This window comes from Apteryx rowi, unplaced genomic scaffold, assembly GCF_003343035.1.
Source record: "Apteryx rowi isolate R43461 unplaced genomic scaffold, aptRow1 scaffold_6, whole genome shotgun sequence".
Taxonomy (NCBI): Eukaryota; Metazoa; Chordata; class Aves; order Apterygiformes; family Apterygidae; genus Apteryx; species Apteryx rowi.
Genome location: NW_020450871.1, coordinates 6,638,890 through 6,658,802, shown reverse-complemented (window position 1 = coordinate 6,658,802; position 19,913 = coordinate 6,638,890). Strand labels below are relative to the sequence as shown.

Genomic DNA, 19,913 nt, shown 5'->3' with positions numbered 1-19,913 from the left:
TTTTTTTTTTTTTTTTTTTTTTTTTTTTTTTTTTTTTTTCCACATTGTCATAAAAGCTTTTGAAGCTTTTTGTCAGCTTTGCAGGATTTTTTTTATGATTTTCAGTTTCCTTGCTGTACTTTTTTGTTTGTGGATTATGTTGTAACATCAGATACCTGGAGTAACTGTGGTGCCGAAGAACAAATGGTGTTTGCACTCTAATATACACACAGCTTTATTAACAAGGCTTTATCTGTGTCTGTATATAAATGAAGTAAACTGACTTTCACTTTCAGGTTATTTGTAATCTACAGCAGAGGGTGAGACAGCAAGAGGAAGAAATTGAAAAACTGAAGGAAAAAATAAGATTGCTTTCTGAAGAACAAGACAATCATGACAGACTTGGTTCTCCAGTTTAAGTATCAGTCAGTGTGTAAGAGGAAGTAACCTCTCTTGTACATTATTACATTACATAAAACTTTTTTACATAAAAATATTCCAATGCATGTTGTCCTGTCTGTTCTTCAAAGACATTCTTTTTGTCTCAGGGCATAGGTCTCCAGTCAATAGAAAGGAGTCATGTTGTACTTTGGTAAAATTGAACTTGTGTAAATAAGCAAAGGTTTTGAGTTACAGAGAAGACTACAGTAAGGGAAAAGTTCAAAATACAACTTTATTTGCATAGGACTGCTTTAGATACCTCTTAATCATTAATATAAGCACGTTTGTCACACTTCAATTACAAAAAAGGAAGATCACACTCAAAAGGCAATTGTAATGTTTTATTGGTTTAAGAATTCTGTCCAGTTGTAAGAACTTGAATGCATCTCAGAAAGGACTCAGCCCACTACAGCAGGCACAAGGTGGAATAATATTAAAACAACACCATTAAAAAGAGTAGATGCTTACTTTAATAGCTTAATAACAGAGTTGAAAGGTGCCAAGTTCTCACATGACTTCATCCATTTTTGCACATTGGCTGGAGCAGCATTGGCACTACCTGTCTGCTGAAGCGCACACCACGCGACAACGTCTGCTACGGTGAGTTCATTTCCCACCAACCAAGATGTCTTGCCCAGGGCAGCATTCATAGAGCGTAAGACTGCTCCCTTTTCTTTATTGCTACCTTCTTTTAGCTGGAAGATGGCTGTATCAACCCAACTGTCAATCAGAGTTGAAGTAACTGCATTGTACTTCTGGCCAAGCAGGGAAAAGAGAAATCTAGCGATGTTCCCCTCTCCTTCAATAGGGCACATTGTTTGAATGCTAAATTTCATCTGGGGCTTCAGAACTGAAATTAAGAAAAAAATTACTAAGAACAATGGATACCACAAAGCCATAATCGGCATGGTAGAGAAGTCAGAAATAGTGATAGCGTAACAATGCATTTGTGATGCCAGCAACATCATTAATGTCATTAACCTGATGACCTGTTCTCAGTTTTCTTAGTCTAAAAACTGAGACTAAGGCAAGCACCTGTTACAAAAAGCTCATTTCTTGCAAACTTCAGCCCAAACTCCCACCTAGTTTCTATTCTTGTAGCTCAGTTATTTGCAGAAGCTGTACCCACAGGTTTTTGTATAGAAGTGATTTTCCAAGCAACCATCTTTCAGATACTATGTTTATTTTAAGAGCAGTGATCCATAAACAAGAATCTTCTTCCTTTATATCCACACCACTGTTCACAGCTATAAAAATTAAAGTTCATGCTTGCAAGAAGAGCAAAAGTGTTATATCTATAGCATGCGTTCATCATGTGTCAGCAAAAAAATACTAAGGCATCTGTTTGTCAAGATTTTATATCACAAGTTTCATTTTCTTAACTATTTTAAAGTATTCATCTATAATCTAAGATAACTTCATACTTACCATCCTTCCAAATGAGAGTAAAGCCCAACTGATACTCTTGACGTGGTTGCTGCTTAGTCTGCTCACCAAAGCATTTCAAGAGGTTTTCTGGCACACTCTTCACCGATGAGTGTGTATGAACAGCTGATAATATTTTATAGCGTTCACAAAGCAGACTGTGTAGTACTAATAATGACAACGGAGGTAGAGAAGGATTTGCATTGATTACAATATCTTTCAGGGCACCATAATCCTGCAAGCAAAGTAAAACTTTCAGCAAATAAAACAAATACACAGATGAAACATTCAAGAATTGGGTTTTTTATTTCACACCAAAATGTATATAAAACAATGCCTCTGTGTATCTGAAATTCTAATGATACTCAAAATCAATGCAAGTTTTGACATTTAAGATTTACTTAAACATCTTCCTTCTTCAACAGTAATATAATTTTAGAATATAGAATGTGATTGGGTTAAAGTCTAATCCAATTTGAAGTCAAAGAAAAATTTCCAGTAAGTAACAAGAAATCAACTGTTATAATTTCAAAGTTAGCTACTCTATCTTGGATTTATAATCTGAATGCCCAAAATAAAAGAGTAGTTGTAGGTTATCTGTAAGAATATAAGAAGACTTGTATATTGAGTTTGTGTGTCCCACGTTTTAATGCAACCCTTTCACCGCTGAAGATTGGAGGACAAAAAGATATCTATTGATGTATATGCTAAACTAAACTTACCTTTCCAAGCATTGAATCTAATTCTGCATTTGCTGTCAAAGGAGAATGTTCATCAGTTTGAATGATATTAGTTACATCAAAGTCAGCATCTGGAGTTTGTATCATCTTTGAGAGACCATCAACAGCACTCTTCAGTTCATACAAGCGTTTTAGGATCTCTTCTTGTCGAGATTCAAGTGCTTGAAGCGATGGGTCAACTTCTTCCTATATGGGGGGAAAAAAAGTCACATTCTGCTGTTAACTCAATGTCAAAATAGTGCACAGCTCACTTGACAGTAAGTTTTGAAAGAATTTAAATGTTATTCAAATCACAAGCCCACGTCAGGGGATATTATGGTCTTATGTCTGTGAGTTGTCCCTCTTCTTTCTCAGTGTGAACATGGTGAAAGATAGGTTATGGCTCATTTAAACAAACTTCCAAAATCTTCCTGCTTAAATTATCTTAAAACAAACAAACAAACAACCCCACTGTTAGCTACACGTAAAGGTGACTCCAAAACTTATAAAAATCAGACCACCAACACAGAACTACACAAATTTAAAGTTAGCACTGAAGAGCTAATAAAAAAACTAACAGGCTAAGTTAGCTTGTCAGAACTCTCTTTAACCCAAATAATGGAAGACTGTATGTTGAAGCTGCAAAACACAAACTCTTTTGGCAACTCAGATATTTCATGTAAGTCAAATCTGCAAGTTTAGATGTGTGGTATATTGTATGAGATTACTCCTTAGAATCATTCTTTGTTTCAGAGAATAAAACTTTCAGAGAAAAAAAACTATCAATTTTGGGGCATTGTTTCCTGGAAAGAATTGAATTTTATCATCCTTGAGTGGCTTTGTCTATAATTGTTACAGGCTAATCCCAATGTATCCTTTTGTTATCTCAATTTTCCACTTAAGTCTCCTATTTTACAATGATACCTCATTAAAAGATGGAAAATATATTTCTGTGGGAGGTTTTAGGTGCATGAACTTATACTAAAGTTAAAGAAAAATCTTTTAATCAATTTCTAAGCATCCTAAGTAAGGCCATGAAAGAAACCCAACCAAACTTCCTTCTTTTTGGTCTAATGGATAAAGAGGTAACAAATAAGATATCTTAAGCAAAATTCTGATATTAGCTTATGCAATATTCTCATAGATAAGATAGAGAAACACTTCCTAAGTGAACACTTTGGCAAATACACAGTTACGTGAAATAAAAACCACTCGCAAAGGAGAGTGGTGGTTATCATTTTGCTGTTGCGATGGGAGGTCATCACAGTAAGCGTTCCTGTGAAGTCCTGCCCCAAGCCTAGTCCTACTCGGTGTTTTCACTGGCCACTTGGATGATGGCACAGCGAGTACACACTCAAAACACAGGATGGCATCAAGCCAAAAAGGGCCCGGGGCGCTCTGGAAGAGAGAAAACAGAATTCAAAGCATTCCTGACATCGGAGTGACAGGCTAAAGTCAAGCAGATTAACGTAATGCACTATTCTGCATTTTTGACTTTTTTTTTTCTTTTTTAATCGAAAGGAGCAGTTGAAGCTACAGACAGAAGGTGCGTAGCTGCCTAGTCCCTATTTCAACAGCAGAAAAGCAGCAAAGTAAATCCGAGCCAGAGGAATGATGATGCAGCAGAAAGGGCCAACGCCAGCCGGGACGCGGCGAGCGACTGCTCCGCTCGGGAGGCCTCAGCGGGGCGCGGGCCTCCACCTATGGCCTCTTTAAAAGAAAAGGTGTGTGTGTGTGTGTGTATATATATATAATTTATATTTACATATATGTAGAGAGAGAGTCACGGTCCAGAGAAGCGAAATGGCAGTTACAGAATGCTTTAAAGTAATGCTAAGAAAAACCAGGAAGAACTGAGGTTATTTAGCCTCTAAGCGAGCCACTAACGAGCGGGTGCGCGGAGGAAGCGGCGAGCGCGGGCCCCTTCGCCGGCGGCTGCCACGAGCCTCCCCAAGCGGCACCGAGGGGCGAGCGCGGCCGCAGCGCGGTCCCCCGGCCTAGGCCGCAGGCGGGCGCTGCGGCGGGCCCGGGGCTCCTACCTGGTGCGGGGGCGCGGCGGGCGGCGGGCTGCGGTGCAGGTTGGGCAGCCGGTACATGCAGGCGGGCAGCTGCTCGGCCAGCACCGCGCCGGGGGCCCCGTGCAGGGGCCGCACCTTGTACATGGGCATGGCGGCAGCGGCCCGCCGCGGCGCCCCCGCCGCCCTGCCAGCCACAGGGCCCGCCCACCGGTCGCTCCCTATTGGGCCGCGGCGCAGCGCGGCTCCTGACTGACTCGCCGGCGACCCAATCCAAAGCCGTGTCTCCTAACCGTCGCCTTGTCTTCTTTCTATTGGCCAGCGTGAACCCTTGATTCATTAAGCGGATCCCCGTAGGGCAAGAGGTGCGAATCCTAGTCCTGAGTCGATAGTCCTATAGGCCATTAGCGATCAGTGAAGATGAAAGCTTGCTGAGGATTGGTCGGCACTTTTCTCCAGCGACCAATGACTGAGGGAGGGAGGGACTTGCAGGAGAGGGCTGTCTGAGAGGAGAGCGGCGCCGGGGAGGCGCTGGGCCCGCCGGGCGCCGCATGGAGGCGGCTGCTCCCGCGCCCGCGCCCTGGTGAGCGCCCCTCGCTGCGGCGGCGGCGGCGGCGGCGGCGGGGGGGGGGCCGCCCCCCCTCGGGCTCCTCCGCGCGGGTCGCGGCTCCCCCCACCCCCCGGCCGTTCCTCACGAGAAGCCCCAGGCCTCGCTTCACAGCGCCGCGCCGGGCCCCGGCCGCCGGCTCGGTCCCGGCCGCCGCTGGGCTCTGGGCTCTCCCTCGGCGGGGCTTCTTGGAGGCGCCCCTTCCCCYCCCCCCCCCCCGGGAGTCAGTCGAGAGGAAGGGGCGAGCGAGGGGTGGCGGGCCGTGACCGCCTGCTTCTTACGCCTCGCTTTTTGCTTCCCCTCCCCTCTTCCAAGCTTGGAGCCTGCCAAAGCCATCAAGGCCATAGACCGCAAGTCCGTTCATCAGATCTGTTCGGGGCAGGTGGTCCTGAATCTAGGTACTGCCGTGAAGGAGTTGGTGGAAAACAGCCTGGATGCTGGAGCTACCAACGTTGGTAAGCTGCTTTTCACCATAATTTCATCAGAACGATCCTTGATATACTTAAAAATATATATTTTTTGAAAATACGTATTTTTAAAGTATGGGGCACATATTAACAAATCTGTGTAAATACTTTGCATTTGGGCCAAGCAGGTTTGTTGTGATTTTACAGCTCAGGTAAATAAAGCATTTAGATTCCCAGGCTCCAGATAAGTTCATAAAAGCATGTGATTCTTGTCTGTGTTACTTTATTTGTAGCTAATTCAGTGGTGGAAAAGGGTTTTGTGGCCTACACAGCTAGGATGTTTGGGCATGGCTACCGCCAGTACTGGCCTCAAGCTAAGGTTTTAGTTTCCAGAGCTGCCCTGATGATAACTATTATAACTGGAAAACTTTCTTCAAGGCAAAAATACAATGAAGCCCAATTATCTGAAAGCGCAGGCTGATTTGTGTTAGGTTGCCCTAACTTGGGAAAAAGCTTTTGTGTTCAAGCTTGGTATGGAAAGCAGTTGTTCCATAAAGTTATTTGAATTGCAAACTTAATACTGAATGTTGTTGATGAACATACAGAATTAAAAGACTTTTTATTAATACAATTTGTAGATATAAAACTTAAAGATTATGGAGCAGAACTGATAGAAGTTTCAGATAATGGAAGTGGAGTGGAAGAGGAAAACTTTGAAGGCTTGAGTAAGTTGAACCTTTTTCATAATTTGCATTTGGACATTCTGAAAGTATTCACATATTCTTTTTTACAAACTTCCTAAGTTTAATCATTTTTAATAGATACTTGACCTTTATATAATGACAAAAACACCAGCATGACTTGGGCAAAACTAGACTTGACTTTTGTAGTGCTTGTGTGGTCACAGTACTTGTAGCTTAGAAGTAGTCTTTGATTTGATTGCGTATTTAAGTGGAACGAAGAATAACCATAATTTTGGAAGAGAAGATTCTAAATGTTCATTTAGATTCATTCATGTTGGGTTATCAGTCAATTAATCACTGAAGGTGTGAAACTATGAAAGTAACTGATTTTGAGAAGTGTATTATAAGCTTGAATATTTGCTGAAAGTGAATTTGGCATTGCATGCTTGACTGGCAAATTTTCCATTTGCTCACTTAAAGTCGTGCAAAATTTGGGAGCAGAACCAATGCTGTATGATAGATGTAACCAGCCATTGCAACAAAAATACCTATGTTTCTTTTTTCATTTAATGATTAGGGTTCATTTCACCGTAGCTTACTTATTCTATAACTTTATGTGGTCACGGTGTTTATGTGGTATGTGATAAACTCATTGTCTCTGTGTTCCAGCACAGTGCGAGTTCAGGGACGCTGTTACTAGCTCTGTGACCGCGCTGTGCTGAGGCACCCGCGGAGCCTGGCGACTAGCGCTGTGCTGATGGTGTCAAATGAGTCCTTGTTAACTGTGAACATGGTGGAATACACTTACACCTGTCTGCTGTACACCATGCGCAGCAGGAGACTGCAGTTGTTTTCTTGCATGGCAACATCTGTGACAGGTACATCACTGTCTGGGGCAGCTACTGTATACTGCTCTAAGGCAGGTTGTAATGCCAATTCCCATAATACTCTGTTTTGCTAATTTCTGGTGTAAGTATGGAATAACAGGTCTATCTGTGAATTTTAAAGAGGCCTCGCATATAGGAAAAGAGGGAAAGGAAACACTAAATATTTAGTTATTTTGTCTCTGACAATTATGTAAAATACAGTGAGTCATACAGAAGTTTTTTGCTCTTTGAGATGCATACCAAATCTACTTGCATAAATCAGTGTCATTGTAGACAGAAGTGAAATTCTATATTTTAAATATCTTTTTCCAGCTCTGAAACATTATACATCAAAGATACAAGACTTTTCCGATCTAATACATGTTGAAACATTTGGGTTTCGAGGTGAAGCTCTGAGTTCACTGTGTGCATTAAGGTAATAGTATTAAACTTACTAGTAGAAAGTTACTATAAGCACAGAAATAACTGAAGCCAACTTTTCAGTTTACCATTTGTGATAAAATGAGGCTTTGGAAACTTCCATTTCTTTGTTAGCTCTCTTTTGAGTAGTAGGTTGCATGAAGTCCTGATGTCCTTTCCAGTGTAAATTATGCCACAATTCTAAGCATCTGACTGGTCCTTTTATACATGAAATCCAGCATTACTTTTATATGTAAGTCTCTATAGAATGGAACTGTTGTACATGCAAAAGTCTCTGATCCTCAGATGTAAAGCACTGTAACACCTAAGTGCTGTTTACTAGTTTGTAACTCATTAAAACTGTATTTAATATCCTTCCACCCAAACTGTACATTTGAAATAGTATGGCTTTTGTACAGTCCTGTGCATCAAGAAAATTCTAGTGTAATGTATTAATATGAAGAATGTAGTGTCCAAACAAAGCCAGACTTTAATGTTGCTTTTTATATCAGAAAAAATGAAGGAGACTTGTATAGATTTTAAATTGATTTTTTTCCATTTTAGCTAGGAAAATTAAAAAGACTGTTACCTAAAAACATATCTGAAGAGTAGTGTATCTTTGGGGTGAAGAATTAGCTTTAATTAAAGATGCATAGTACTGGTGTAATTTCTATGCCTGATTATATTTTCTTTTCCACTCCCCGTGACCCAATGTTCAGTGAGTAATTCTGTTGCCTCTTTTCCCTCCAGCAGTGATGTTACCATTTTTACCTGTCATAAGTCTGCAAAGGTTGGAACTCGTTTGGTATTTGATCATAATGGTAAAATTACTCAGAAAACTCCTTATCCACGACAACAAGGAACAACTGTTAGCGTACAACAGTTATTCTATACTTTGCCAGTGCGGCATAAGGAATTTCAAAGAAACATTAAAAAGGTAGGTTAGATCAGAAATTATTTTAAAGGAGTGTGATATCCCAGATTATTTCATTACTGAATGATACACTGTTCTCTGTAGAATACATTGATAATATTTTTATGTCAGACTATTTCATGCCTGTTTTGTAGCTTTGTAAAATAAAAACACAGTGTTCCCATATGCTTTCCTTTTCCATTTTGCAAATGATCTGATTTAGAGGTGCAGTTTCAAATCTTGAAAAGATTCAAGATCATGATCACCTTTGCACATTCTTAAATTGGGGAATGTTGTGTTTTAAACTGCTTTAATATTAATCTTGTAAATAAGTTTTTTGTTTTTAAAGACACTTTTTCACATACAATTTTTTTTAATATGGTTTGTAAAGGTTTTGAAAAGATGGCCCCCTTTTTGGAGATTAAAAAAAAAAAAAGTCTGAGCAGGACATTCTGTATTTTCATGCAACACAAAGTTTTCTAAGAGACATTTCATATAAATGTGAACGTTTTTGTTTCTTTGATAGGAATATGCAAAAATGGTCCAGATATTGCAAGCATACTGCATTGTTTCAAAAGGAGTTCGCATTAACTGCACAAATCAAGTTGGCCAAGGGAAAAAAAGCTCTGTGGTATCCACTACTGGAAGTCCTAACTTAAAGGAAAACATTGGAGCAGTATTTGGGCAAAAACAGGTATTACTTGCTATTGAAAACAGAGATAATGTAGCTGGAGGGAAGTATTTTTAAGATCTAGTTAAATAGAGAGGGTGCAGGAAACTGTTAAAAGCAGAAGAGGATGGAGCATGTGTTGTGTTCCAGCACACCCTACAGGCTGAAAAAGGAGAGACAGTGTAGAGTCTATGTGTTCCCCTGAAGTTTCTGAATCTGCTTAGGGGAAACATGTTTTAATGGAAGAGAAATGATACAAGAGATAGGGTTAATGCTTCATATCTCTCTGAAGCCAGTTTTATAAATTCTTATTGCGGTCTTTGAGAAGTGAAGGTCCTTGATCTGTGCTTTTGAAAATCAGTATGGGCACAGTCTGTTTGTCACAAAAACAATAAAAAAAAATCCTAAAAATGTTGTGATGCAAAAGTCTTAATTAGGGGAGAGAAAACAGAGGTTTCTGGCTTTTGCAGCCCTTTCCTGTGAAACTAAGTTCCTTCAGTGTTCTGGTTAACCTTTAAATGGGAATTGCAGTCAGCCCTTGGAACTGTGATACTTTCTAAATAATAGCTGTAAAAGTAATTGTTATTCTCTAGAAGAATGCATAGGAGTAAGAGCAATAAAAACAGCCTTCCTACAGCTGTATAGTACAGCCATCAGGCATGTTGGGTGGTTGATGGCTGCCTGCTGGTTGCTGATAAGAAGTTCCTCCCTTCACAGTGCCCATGCAGTGATTTCAAAGCCTGCTCGTGCTGTGGCTGAAAGACCAGATGGAAGATGCAGCTTTGTATTGCCTAGCAGTGACAAGCATTGCTGAAAATTCAGGCTTATCTGAATAAAATATTTAGTTTAAGCCCTGTTTATATAATAGCAAATACTTGCCAAACCAGTAGAAGGTGCTCTAATGACAGAAAAATTAATACTGGTGTAATTAGAAAAATACAGTAAATATATCTGTGCTTGGATAACTTGTAATTCAAATAGCATATCTTTACTAATAGTATTAACATTATTTCAAAATAAACTTGTATCATTCTTCTTGCCTTTTGGTATTGCATAAAACTTGATTAGGTCATATGTAGCTGGAGAGTCCAAACTGAATCAATCATCTAATTTTTCTGTCTAAGTACATTTTAAAATAAGGGTTTGTGTGAAATAATTAAGACTGAAGATGTGATATCAAAGGATGAGAAGAGGCATTCATTAATGCCTCTTTGTTTCTGTGGAGGCTCTTCAGCAGGGTAACTGTCTTCTAGCAGGTTAGATTTGAGTATTGGGTAATTTGATTTACTCAGCTAACTTAATAAATAAATACTGATATATCCTATTATTTTAAAAGATAATACAGCATAGAAAAAATATATAAATGTGTAATAACTTCACTGTGGGTGAATAAAATTTGAACCATGGACAACAATAAATGGAAAGCTTATTGTTTCAATGTACCTGATTCTAATCTTCTTGTATTAGTTGGAGTGACTATTAATGTTGTGGGGTTGGTTTTTTTCAGTTGCAGAGCCTCATTCCCTTTGTTCAGCTACCTCCTAATGAAACTGTTTGTGAAGAATATGGACTCGACACTACTGACATGCCACAAAATTTTTATAGGTAATTAGAAAGGTACAAACCATGGTTGCCAGTGGCATTTTAACATAACTCAAAATCTAAAAAAAATATGAAAAGTATGGTGGTTAGTAGTGATAAAAATAATGGAGAACAGCATAATGGATAATTAGTATGCAGTTTGGGAAAGAATATTACTTGGGGAAATAAAAAAATCATTTCAGGACTAAAATGTTGCTAGTCAGATGAGAAGGAATAGCAGAACTGGTATTCTGTACGTCCTAGCTAGTTTTAGCTTCCTGTAATCTTCTGTTGAGTTAGTCACCTCTATTAGTGCTCTCAGTAATCATAATGTATGAATGAATCCTTAGTTTATACCTGTATTTCTTCAGTTGTGTTATTGGGAAATGATATGAGATAAATGTGAATCAGTTTGTGTAAATACCTTTTATTTTCTTACTTAGTGTGTCCTTTTTTTTTTTCTTTAAACTCACTATACATGAGATTTGCAAATAAATGCATCAATATCTGACTTAATGTCAGTTCACAGCTAACCCCTCTTTAGAGCAGGAAAACTATGAATGCAGCTTCTTTTTAAATCAGACAGCTTCTTTTTTCCTACTGCTTGATGGCCTGTTAGAGCTGAACACCTAGCCTTCGTTAGCCCAGGAATTGGGATAGGAAACACATATGCATACGTGCTGATGCTGTATAATAGTGTTGCTTTTAGCCCCTATAAAGTACTCGTCCCTGAAATATACTCTGCTCAGAAAAGTTTCTTTTGCCTTCCTCCTCCATTTTGTCTTACCTGTATATATTATTATTCAACAGTATCACAGGCTTCGTTTCTCGTTGTGATCATGGTGTTGGAAGGAGTGCAACAGACAGACAGTTTTTCTTTATCAACCAGCGTCCGTGCGATCCAGCAAAGGTGCAATTTATTTATTTTACAATAGCAGCACTAACCTGTTTGATATCCTGTAGAAATCAGTGGATTAGTAGCTGATGTACATGTTTTTGGCTTGATGCTGCTAGTTACTGTCACTTAAAGTTTTTGTCTTCATTGGATCCACCTGGGTGAACAAAAGCTGAATCATATAAATTAGGATTTAGTAATTAGTTGTTTTATTGGGGGTTAGATAACACATACTGGTGAGAAGTAGAAGATAGTAGCTTGTATGTATGTATGTATGTATGTATTCATTTATTCCCACTTTCTCTACAGGTTGCCAAGCTCGTGAATGAAATTTATCACTTATACAATAAGCACCAGTATCCATTTATTGTTCTTAACATTTGTGTGGATTCTGGTGAGTTGTGAATAATCTTTAATAACTTCTGTAAAGGCTAAAACTTAGTATGGGTAATATTGATATTAAAGGTATTCTTGAGAATATTGCAACCTTTATTTATATGAATGCTTACTTATTGCAAGGTAATTATTTATTTATTTTGATCTACAGTTGGTGATGGGGAAACAGGTTCTAGCTGTGGTTTCACTTTTCCTATACTCAGGAGTAATCTTTATCTCAAGTAGTGAGAAAGACATTCTTGTGGTTAGCTTAAATACAGGAAAATGAAAAATCATGTTTTTGCATAGAATTAAATTCTCTTTTGTTTGTTGGAACGTTGAATATGCAGACATACTATGAAAGTTAACTATGGCTTTGTTTTTAATCCTGTGAGATAAAAATGGAGGGCGAATGAGCAGAAAAAGCTGATCCAAGGGTGGAAGAAGCAAATATATATTATTATATATTTTATATATATATAAAAATATATATTTATATATATATAAATGTAGTCTCTAATGTAGATGGTTTTTCTTTTGATTTTAGAGTGTGTTGACATCAATGTAACTCCAGACAAAAGGCAAATTTTACTGCAGGAGGAGAAACTTCTATTAGCAATTTTAAAAACTTCTCTGATAGAGATGTTTGGTAGCGATGTTAACAAGCTGAATGTCAATCAGAAACTTCTGGACATTGCAGGTGGGATTAATGCAAAATGTGAAAGTTTTTTTTTGTTTGTTTGTTTTGTTTTGTTTTTTGTATGGTATATGCTAGAGAATTCAGAATGGAAAAATGTGTTTTAAAAACACATGAAGAAATGACAAAAATGTCTGGCTGTTAGTCATCTGTCCTCTGTCAAGGCAGATTTCTCATGTGTTGCTTACATGCTGGTTGTAATGTTATTATCAGCGTTAAATAATAATAGAGGACCCTAAGTTATTAAGTGATTTACAGTGAAATTTAGGGGGAAAAGTTAACACAAAATTGATTGATAATGTTTAGAAAAGAGATTCTTCCCAAGATATTGGGAAAAGATCGGTGTTTCAGAGGAGGGAGCGGAGAGTTGTAAACAGTATTTTCCCCTGTCCCCCCACACTGTTGCTGTGTTCTATTTTTAGCCATAGAAGTATCTGGAATGTCATACTTGACTTGGTTTTTTTTAAAAGGATGTCCTTGTGTGGTGGAGGATGTCAGGATGCTTACTAAGAGCTCATGAGCTGACTGAGAAAGCTAGGGTGAGGAATATTGGACAAACATTGTTTATTTAAATGCCCTTCTGGCAGAATGGTTAAAGTCTCATCAATAGAACAAATAAAACTTAAGATTTCTAAGTACAAGTTTCTTCTTCATTTTTCAAGTTTCATTGTTTTATGCTAACTACAGAAATTGCTGATTCTCACATCAGTGTATTATTTTCCAAGATGTATATGATACTTTGTAATAACCCATCATCCTCATCCCGTTTTTCTTTGAACAAAGGTCTCTCTAGTTTCCTCTTCTACTGATGATGTATAAAATCAGTGTAGCCTGATTCTTACTATTACTTTTAATTTGCCTTTAGTAAAATTAAGTGTTGGATTGACAGTCTGCAACTGAAGTTGCCAAATTATCTACAAATCACATGTACCACAGGTATCAGTTGTGCCAGCTCTTTGATTCCTTTCCAGTGGACTTTTACAGTGACCATTAAAGCATAAGAGCAATTTTCCTTTCATTGTCATTTCATCATTAAATTCTTTTGAAAATATAATTAAGAGTTCTGATTGGATTTATTGCTTTTCCAGCAAATAAAATGAGACTTTTTTTCCAAAAATGAGGCTTCAAATTCACACAAATACCATAACAACAATCACAACTTTAGTAGTTTTAGTTGCTAAGAGGTTAGTTGCCTGTTTGACAGTAGAAACTGATTTTTTTTATTTTACTTTCTTAAAGATGTAACTGCTTATCCATCAGATAGTAATGTATTTCAGTTCCACACTTTAGTCGTGGTCTGAAGCTAAAGGGCCCATTTGAGGAGTTGATTATTTTTCTACATCTCCTCTTGTTCCCTTTACAAAAACACACCATTCAATTAAAAAATTTTTCCAGTTATACTTAAGTTAAAATCTTAAAATATCCTTCATTCTGTTTTTATTAGGCAACTTGAAGAGGACTCTTCCTGAAGAGACAGAAGAGCCTCAGGTAGAAATGCTGCCTGACTCTGAAACTCAAAATCCAAGTAGTGAAGGAAACAGAATAATGACTCTAGCCAGATTAAGGGAGTCGTTCTCTCTCCATCAAATGACAGAGAGTAATTTTCAAAGCCCTAAAAAGGTAAAACGGCAGCACAGCTCCCCCAGGCAACTTCCGTCATTTGATACCACTTTGAGTCCTGTAAACACTCCGAAGGCTGTCTTGAGTGAGGAATCTGAGAGCTGTTGTGAAATGGAGTCAAAGATGTCGGTTACAAGCAGATATTTGAGAAAGTTAGAAGATAATACAGATTCTGGGTTCTGTAGCACCTCTGCTGAATCAGATGTTGGGTATAATATGCCAGAAGCTGGGAGCTGCATCAGCAGTGAAAGAGTAGCTAATTCTCCTGAAGAAGAATTCTGTGACTCAAAAGAGGAGCTTCAAAATGAATGTCTTGAAACTGCTGGACAGAGTGAGAAATCACTGGAATGTGATGTGCAGTTCTTGGGCACTGTGCATGAGTTAAACCGAGTGAATGACTGGAATAATCCAAATAAGTTATCTCAAGTAGCCAGTAGTTCTTCCCCAAGCAAAAAGTGTTTTAAAAGTGGAGCAGATGATTTAAAGGCAGATACATGTCCTGAAGAGAAGAATACTAAGAACTATGTGGCAAGTGTTGATGCACTGGTAGAAGTTAAAAAGAAAACTGTATCACTTGAATTCTCTATGAAGGTTTTAGCAGAAAAGGTAAAAAAGGTAATATGGCAGCAACAGAAAAGGACAGAAACACGGAATTATAGAAGATTTAAAGCAAAAATTAGTCCTGGAGAAAATAAAGTAGCAGAAGATGAATTAAGAAAAGAGATCAGGTATTTTTCACCTTCTTAACTTGTTACATTAAGCAACCATTTACTAAAAATAGTTGAGAAAAATATATGAACTGTCTTGAGGTGGTGGGGAGGAAAGGCTTATGTCTACTTGTTAATTTTGGATACATCTTTTATGTAATATATACCATTAAAATGTCATTTTGGCAAGTTCTTTCACCTGACAGAGGTCTGCAGCTGATTGAACTAAGTGCAAACAGAATGTGAAAAAAGACAATAAAAAGAAGGCCCCAAACATCATAGATTTGCTTTAGTTAACACTTGTAATATGGCGTGTGGTCAGAGAAACACCAAATTTCATGACAGATAAGAAGATGCTGAATAGATTCAATAACTCATATTTCTCCCTTGTGTGAAATTGAAATTTGCTGAGATGTGGCTGTGAAAATACATTACATTCAGATGGTCAGTGGACAGTAAAGGTGTATGACTCATGAATCTTGATAATAAAATGAGTGCTATGAAAGGCGCTTTTTTGCAGAAAGAAAGCATGTCAGCTGCCTTAATTTAAAACCATGATGCTGCCTTCAGCTCTATTCATTTGGACTATTGCCTTGTTGCCCATTCCTAATTTTATCATCTCCAGTGGCTGTGTGAAAAATGAGAGAATGCTGAACAAGTCCTGTCTCTGTGATGGGTTCTGTTCAGTCAGAAACAGCATCACCAGTGATCTGGAATCTGGTGCTGACTGTTCTTTTTCATGTTCATATCCTGCTTAAAGGAGTGCTTTCTCTTTTATACAAAGTCTTCTCAGCAGGGGAGGGAAAGATGTTTGAAAGTCTTATACTGTCTAATATGGCAACTCATGAAGTGTAACTTGTAATCTGTTTGTATTTTCTATATACAGTAAAGAAATGTTTGCAAAAATGGAGATCATTGGCCAATTCAACTTAGGGTTTATAATAGCAAAGTTGAATTCTGATCTTTTCATAATTGACCAACATGCTACTGATGAGAAATACAACTTTGAGATGTTACAACAACACACTGTTCTCCAAGGTCAGAAGCTGATTGTGTAAGTATTTTCAGTGTGTCAACAATAATAACTTTCTAAGTTTAATTCAATGTTTCAGAAAGATGGTTTTGATTATGTAGTACTTCACACATTCAAAACACTTAAATATATATAAAAAAATCTTGTATTTGTCCTATACATAATGTTTCTAAGAGTCAACCTTCACATAAGTCATAGATAAATTACAGAGCTATAGTCATAGCTATGCAAGAAGTCAGTCATCAAACAGATTTCATGTGGGGTTTTTATGTTAATTGCAATTTGTTAAGCATGGAAAAGCATAGTTTGGAGACAAACTATATATAGATTGGAGACAGCTGTGGCAGCAGGGAGTGCTGTTTACTCTGCTGAGTATCACTCAGAAGCCAAGTGATTTGTTTAGTAGTGAGTATGTGTTTGTTTTTCACAATGAATGAAATGAAATGTTCCCACAGAGAGCTCTGTATTACTGTTGCTAGATTGCTTCTGATACCTAGCTTAAGTGTTATGTACTATGTACCTGTGCAATAGCATATTTTTTCCTCCCTCTTTTAGGCCTCAAAATCTTAATTTAACTGCTGTAAATGAAACTGTATTGATTGAAAACCTGGAAATATTCAGAAAAAATGGGTTTGATTTTGTCATAAATGAAAATGGTGAGTTTGGATCAGAACTACTGGAAATAAGAAAGTCCATAGGTTTCCTCCTCTATCTCATGTAAAAATTCCTTATGGTAGTTCTCAGAAATTTTGAAGTAATATGCATTTAATATAGTACGTAAGTTTAAGTGAACTTATGATTTTTTTTGACCTGTTACACTATTAACAGAACATTGTAAACTAAGAATTTATATCAAACCAGTTTGACTAACGAAGTTGATGTAGACACTTTGGATCACTATACGACTCAATAGTATTTTCTGGATATATTACATTAAAGTCTTTTTGCTGTGTTAGTAAAACACTTGCTGGTCCCAGCAGGATTAGAGGTAAGCAAATGATAGATCTAGTAATTTTAAACTAATAGATAATAAATAATGTCCTTTAGCTTTCTTTATGGCTTTAGCATTGATTTACTATGTACTCTTGAGCAAATTGCATAACCCGAAAGCTCCTCATTGTGTCTCTTACAAAGCAAGAACAATACTTGTTTAACCCACAGAGCTTTATAGGAAAGGATTGTGAAAGTGTTGTGTGTTATTGCTTTGGCATTTGGAAGTCACTATGGATTTTTCCATATTACTTTTTAATTTCAGAATCTCTACTTTTTTTGCCTAAAATGTTATTAAGTGTCAAGCTCTTTACAAAATAATTAGGATTTTTTGTTGTTGTCAACGTAACCTCAAAATATCTTTAACTCTTTGAAATTGAACAGTTTGTCAAAAGTTGAATCAATCTGCTTTTAAGTTTGCAAGTAATTTCTTGTTAATGTTGTCAGAAACAAATGGATATCTGCCACAGTTAACATTTTGGTTAGTTTATAGCATCCATCAAAAGACTATAAATTAAATCTTAGCAAGTGCACAGATCACATTAATAATGTATCAATGTAGCTTCTCAATTTATCTCTCAAAACAAAAGGTCATTTCTTATTTTCTCTGTTTACTAATCTTTCAGCTCCTGTAACTCAAAGAGTTAAATTGCTTTCCTTGCCAACAAGCAAAAATTGGACTTTTGGTCCACAAGACATAGATGAAATGATTTTCATGTTAAGTGACTGCCCTGGAGTCATGTGTAGGCCCTCCAGGGTCAGACAGATGTTTGCTTCTCGAGCTTGCAGAAAGTCTGTAAGTACTGTGCTCAATGTTTATTTTCAAATAAATATAGCCTATTCCATTGAACTATTTGTTCTTGTATCTGTATATACATATTGCAGGGGAAACGTTTACTGCTTGGTGTCGGCAGCTAACATCCTTCATCTTCTTCCTTGTGTTTTTGTCTAATATAAATTGGGGACAATTTCTGGTAGTTTTTATCATATTTGTTTCAAACAGGTGCACTTACAAACGTAACTATTTGTATTTTGTCTTCTGATCATCTTGTAGGTCTTTCCACTTTCAATGCCTTGCACATTATTTATTGGCTGTAGTAGTTGAAGTATAGCTCCTGTCTGTGCAACAGATGTCAAAATGGGGAAAGAAAATAATCTTTGTTTTTTTTGTCTTTATTTGCAGGTGATGATTGGAACTGCACTGAATATACAGGAGATGAGGAAACTGGTCACCCATATGGGTGAGATCGAACATCCCTGGAACTGCCCCCACGGAAGGCCTACAATGAGACACATAGCCAGTCTAGATTTGATTTCACCAGAATAACAGTCAGTTTGTGCTTATTAACACTTTCAATTTTAATTGCTTGGCAATACTTTGAGCTTTTATCATGACTGTCTTACATTGACTAAAAAATTTTAGCCGCTATTTTTTGTATTTGAAGATGGTAACAGTTGAAGGCATTCAGCAAGCTTTCACTGTTATTTCTATCAAGCCAACAATTTGGACATACTGGAATTTATGTGTAAATAACATTTCTTTTATTGTGGTTTACCTTGTGTATTAATTATTTTGCAATCAAGATATTTTTTAAATAAATCTTTATATATAAAGATCAAGACTAGGTGAACCTCATTTGTAGCAAATACACTGATTCCTAAAACTAAGTGAAATGTGAGTGTAGAAGTCTTTAGTAACGCCATGAAGCAGACACTAACTTTCTGTGGTTATACACCCTGAATACAATCTTTTTGAAGACAGTGTAAATTGTATACAAGTGAAAGTAGTGATTTTTTTTTTCTTGATACTAAAGTTGCATTATATTTTATAATTACTTCAAGCATTAATACTGCATTGAATGATTAACTCCTCCTTGGCATCTGTGCTTAATGGATGAATTGAATAGAAGAACTTATCTGACATGGTTACTTCTTAATTATCCATGTTTCCATCCTTCTCCCAAGCACTGCTTTTAAGGGCTGGGCTTCCTCCTGTGAGAGGGGATGGGAAGAGCAGACACCGCACACGGGGGGTGCTAGAGGTCAGGCCAAAGCCTACGGCGGGAGAATCAAGGTCGTTGTCAGGATCGGGCCTGTTGAAGCGGGGACCAAGGCTGCGTGAATGAACCGGGCCGCGGCCGGGGCCGGGCCCCGCGGCAGCCCCAGGCCGGGCCCCGCCGCCGGGGACGCAGCGCGCCGGGAGCCGCCCGCCCCAGTTACTATGGTGACGGCGGCGGGCGCGGGAGTGCGGCTGCGCGGGGAGGGCGCGGCGCGGCGCGGACGCCCCGTGCGGCGGTGGCGGCGCCTCCTCTCGCCTTCGCCTTCGCCTTCCCTTCGCCGCCCCGCGCGGGTCCTTCGCGCCGCTCGGTCGCCGCCGTCCTCGCCAGATCGGCGCGGAGTAACGCGCGCGTTGTCGCCAGGCGGCCGCGTGGCGCGGTCTCGGAGCCGCCGCCGTCGCCACAGCACAGCGCGCGCCCGCCGTCGTGTGGGGGGGTCGCGGCGCGGCGGCGTGTGCGGGCAGAGGCGCGACCGCGAGCAGGCCTTCGCGCTGAGCCGTGGCGCCCGTAATGGGCAAAACAGCCTTGTTTCTTGTAAGCGATGATGCTGGGTGGCAACATGACAGGTGCATCTGCGCCTTGTAACTTTAGATACAAAATGCAAATATTCTTGCAACTTTAAAGGCAGCTTAAAATCCAAAATATTTCTGCAGCTGTAATTTCCAAGACCTTTATCAAACTCAGTTTTCCTCATTCGAGAGAAATGGTTTTCAGCTTTTCTACAGCATTATTTCTAGATCTGTAAAAACGTTCTGGTAAAGCTGTAGACCTCTGAATAGCAAAACTAAGCTATCTGGCAGCAGACTCTTCTGT

General features: G+C 38.6%; 3 protein-coding genes across 6 annotated transcripts in view; 2 read left to right on the top strand and 1 right to left on the bottom strand.

Moving 5' to 3' along the window:
• EIF2AK1 (eukaryotic translation initiation factor 2 alpha kinase 1) overlaps positions 1–485 on the top strand; it is a 20,668-nt gene extending 20,183 nt beyond the window's left edge. The window contains exon 16 of the mRNA XM_026082934.1: positions 276–485. Within this exon, the coding sequence (XP_025938719.1) occupies positions 276–398 (123 nt within the window). The 3' untranslated portion in view covers positions 399–485. The remainder of the gene's footprint in view (positions 1–275) is intronic.
• A 261-nt stretch (positions 486–746) lies between these two features.
• Positions 747–4,772, bottom strand: AIMP2 (aminoacyl tRNA synthetase complex interacting multifunctional protein 2). Its single transcript, XM_026082935.1, has 4 exons — positions 4,604–4,772; positions 2,568–2,771; positions 1,849–2,080; positions 747–1,270 (listed from the first exon to the last, which is right to left on the bottom strand). Exons 1-4 carry the CDS (start codon positions 4,730–4,732, stop codon positions 885–887), a joined length of 951 nt encoding a protein of 316 aa, XP_025938720.1. The 5' UTR covers positions 4,733–4,772; the 3' UTR covers positions 747–884.
• A 293-nt stretch (positions 4,773–5,065) lies between these two features.
• Positions 5,066–18,836, top strand: PMS2 (PMS1 homolog 2, mismatch repair system component). Of its 4 annotated transcripts, none has more exons than XM_026082930.1 (15): positions 5,068–5,162; positions 5,502–5,641; positions 6,232–6,318; positions 7,476–7,578; positions 8,313–8,499; positions 9,002–9,169; positions 10,653–10,750; positions 11,537–11,636; positions 11,931–12,015; positions 12,544–12,696; positions 14,138–15,041; positions 15,907–16,074; positions 16,609–16,709; positions 17,670–17,839; positions 18,227–18,836. In XM_026082930.1, the coding sequence occupies exons 1-15, from the start codon at positions 5,131–5,133 to the stop codon at positions 18,368–18,370; spliced, it is 2,640 nt and encodes an 879-aa protein (XP_025938715.1). In that variant the 5' UTR covers positions 5,068–5,130; the 3' UTR covers positions 18,371–18,836. The 4 variants fall into 4 exon arrangements, with proteins under 4 accessions (XP_025938718.1, XP_025938715.1, XP_025938716.1 ...); XM_026082931.1 differs by having other exon boundaries at positions 8,316–8,499; positions 18,227–18,835; XM_026082932.1 differs by lacking the exons at positions 5,068–5,162; positions 5,502–5,641 and adding an exon at positions 6,946–7,154 and having other exon boundaries at positions 6,231–6,318; positions 18,227–18,834.
• Positions 18,837–19,913: the final 1,077 nt, after the last annotated feature.

Excerpts from the sequence above, each read along its gene's own strand:
- AIMP2 (XM_026082935.1), bottom strand. The coding sequence starts at position 4,732 with ATGCCCATGTACAAGGTGCGGCCCCTGCACGGGGCCCCCGGCGCGGTG. Across the intron at positions 2,772-4,603 it reads CCGCCGCGCCCCCGCACCAG|GAAGAAGTTGACCCATCGCT; the intron begins GTAGGAGCCCCG and ends CCCCCCATATAG. Across the intron at positions 2,081-2,567 it reads TAGATTCAATGCTTGGAAAG|GATTATGGTGCCCTGAAAGA; the intron begins GTAAGTTTAGTT and ends CTTTGCTTGCAG.
- PMS2 (XM_026082930.1), top strand. The coding sequence starts at position 5,131 with ATGGAGGCGGCTGCTCCCGCGCCCGCGCCCTG. Across the intron at positions 7,579-8,312 it reads AGTTCACTGTGTGCATTAAG|CAGTGATGTTACCATTTTTA; the intron begins GTAATAGTATTA and ends TTTTCCCTCCAG. Across the intron at positions 17,840-18,226 it reads CTCGAGCTTGCAGAAAGTCT|GTGATGATTGGAACTGCACT; the intron begins GTAAGTACTGTG and ends CTTTATTTGCAG.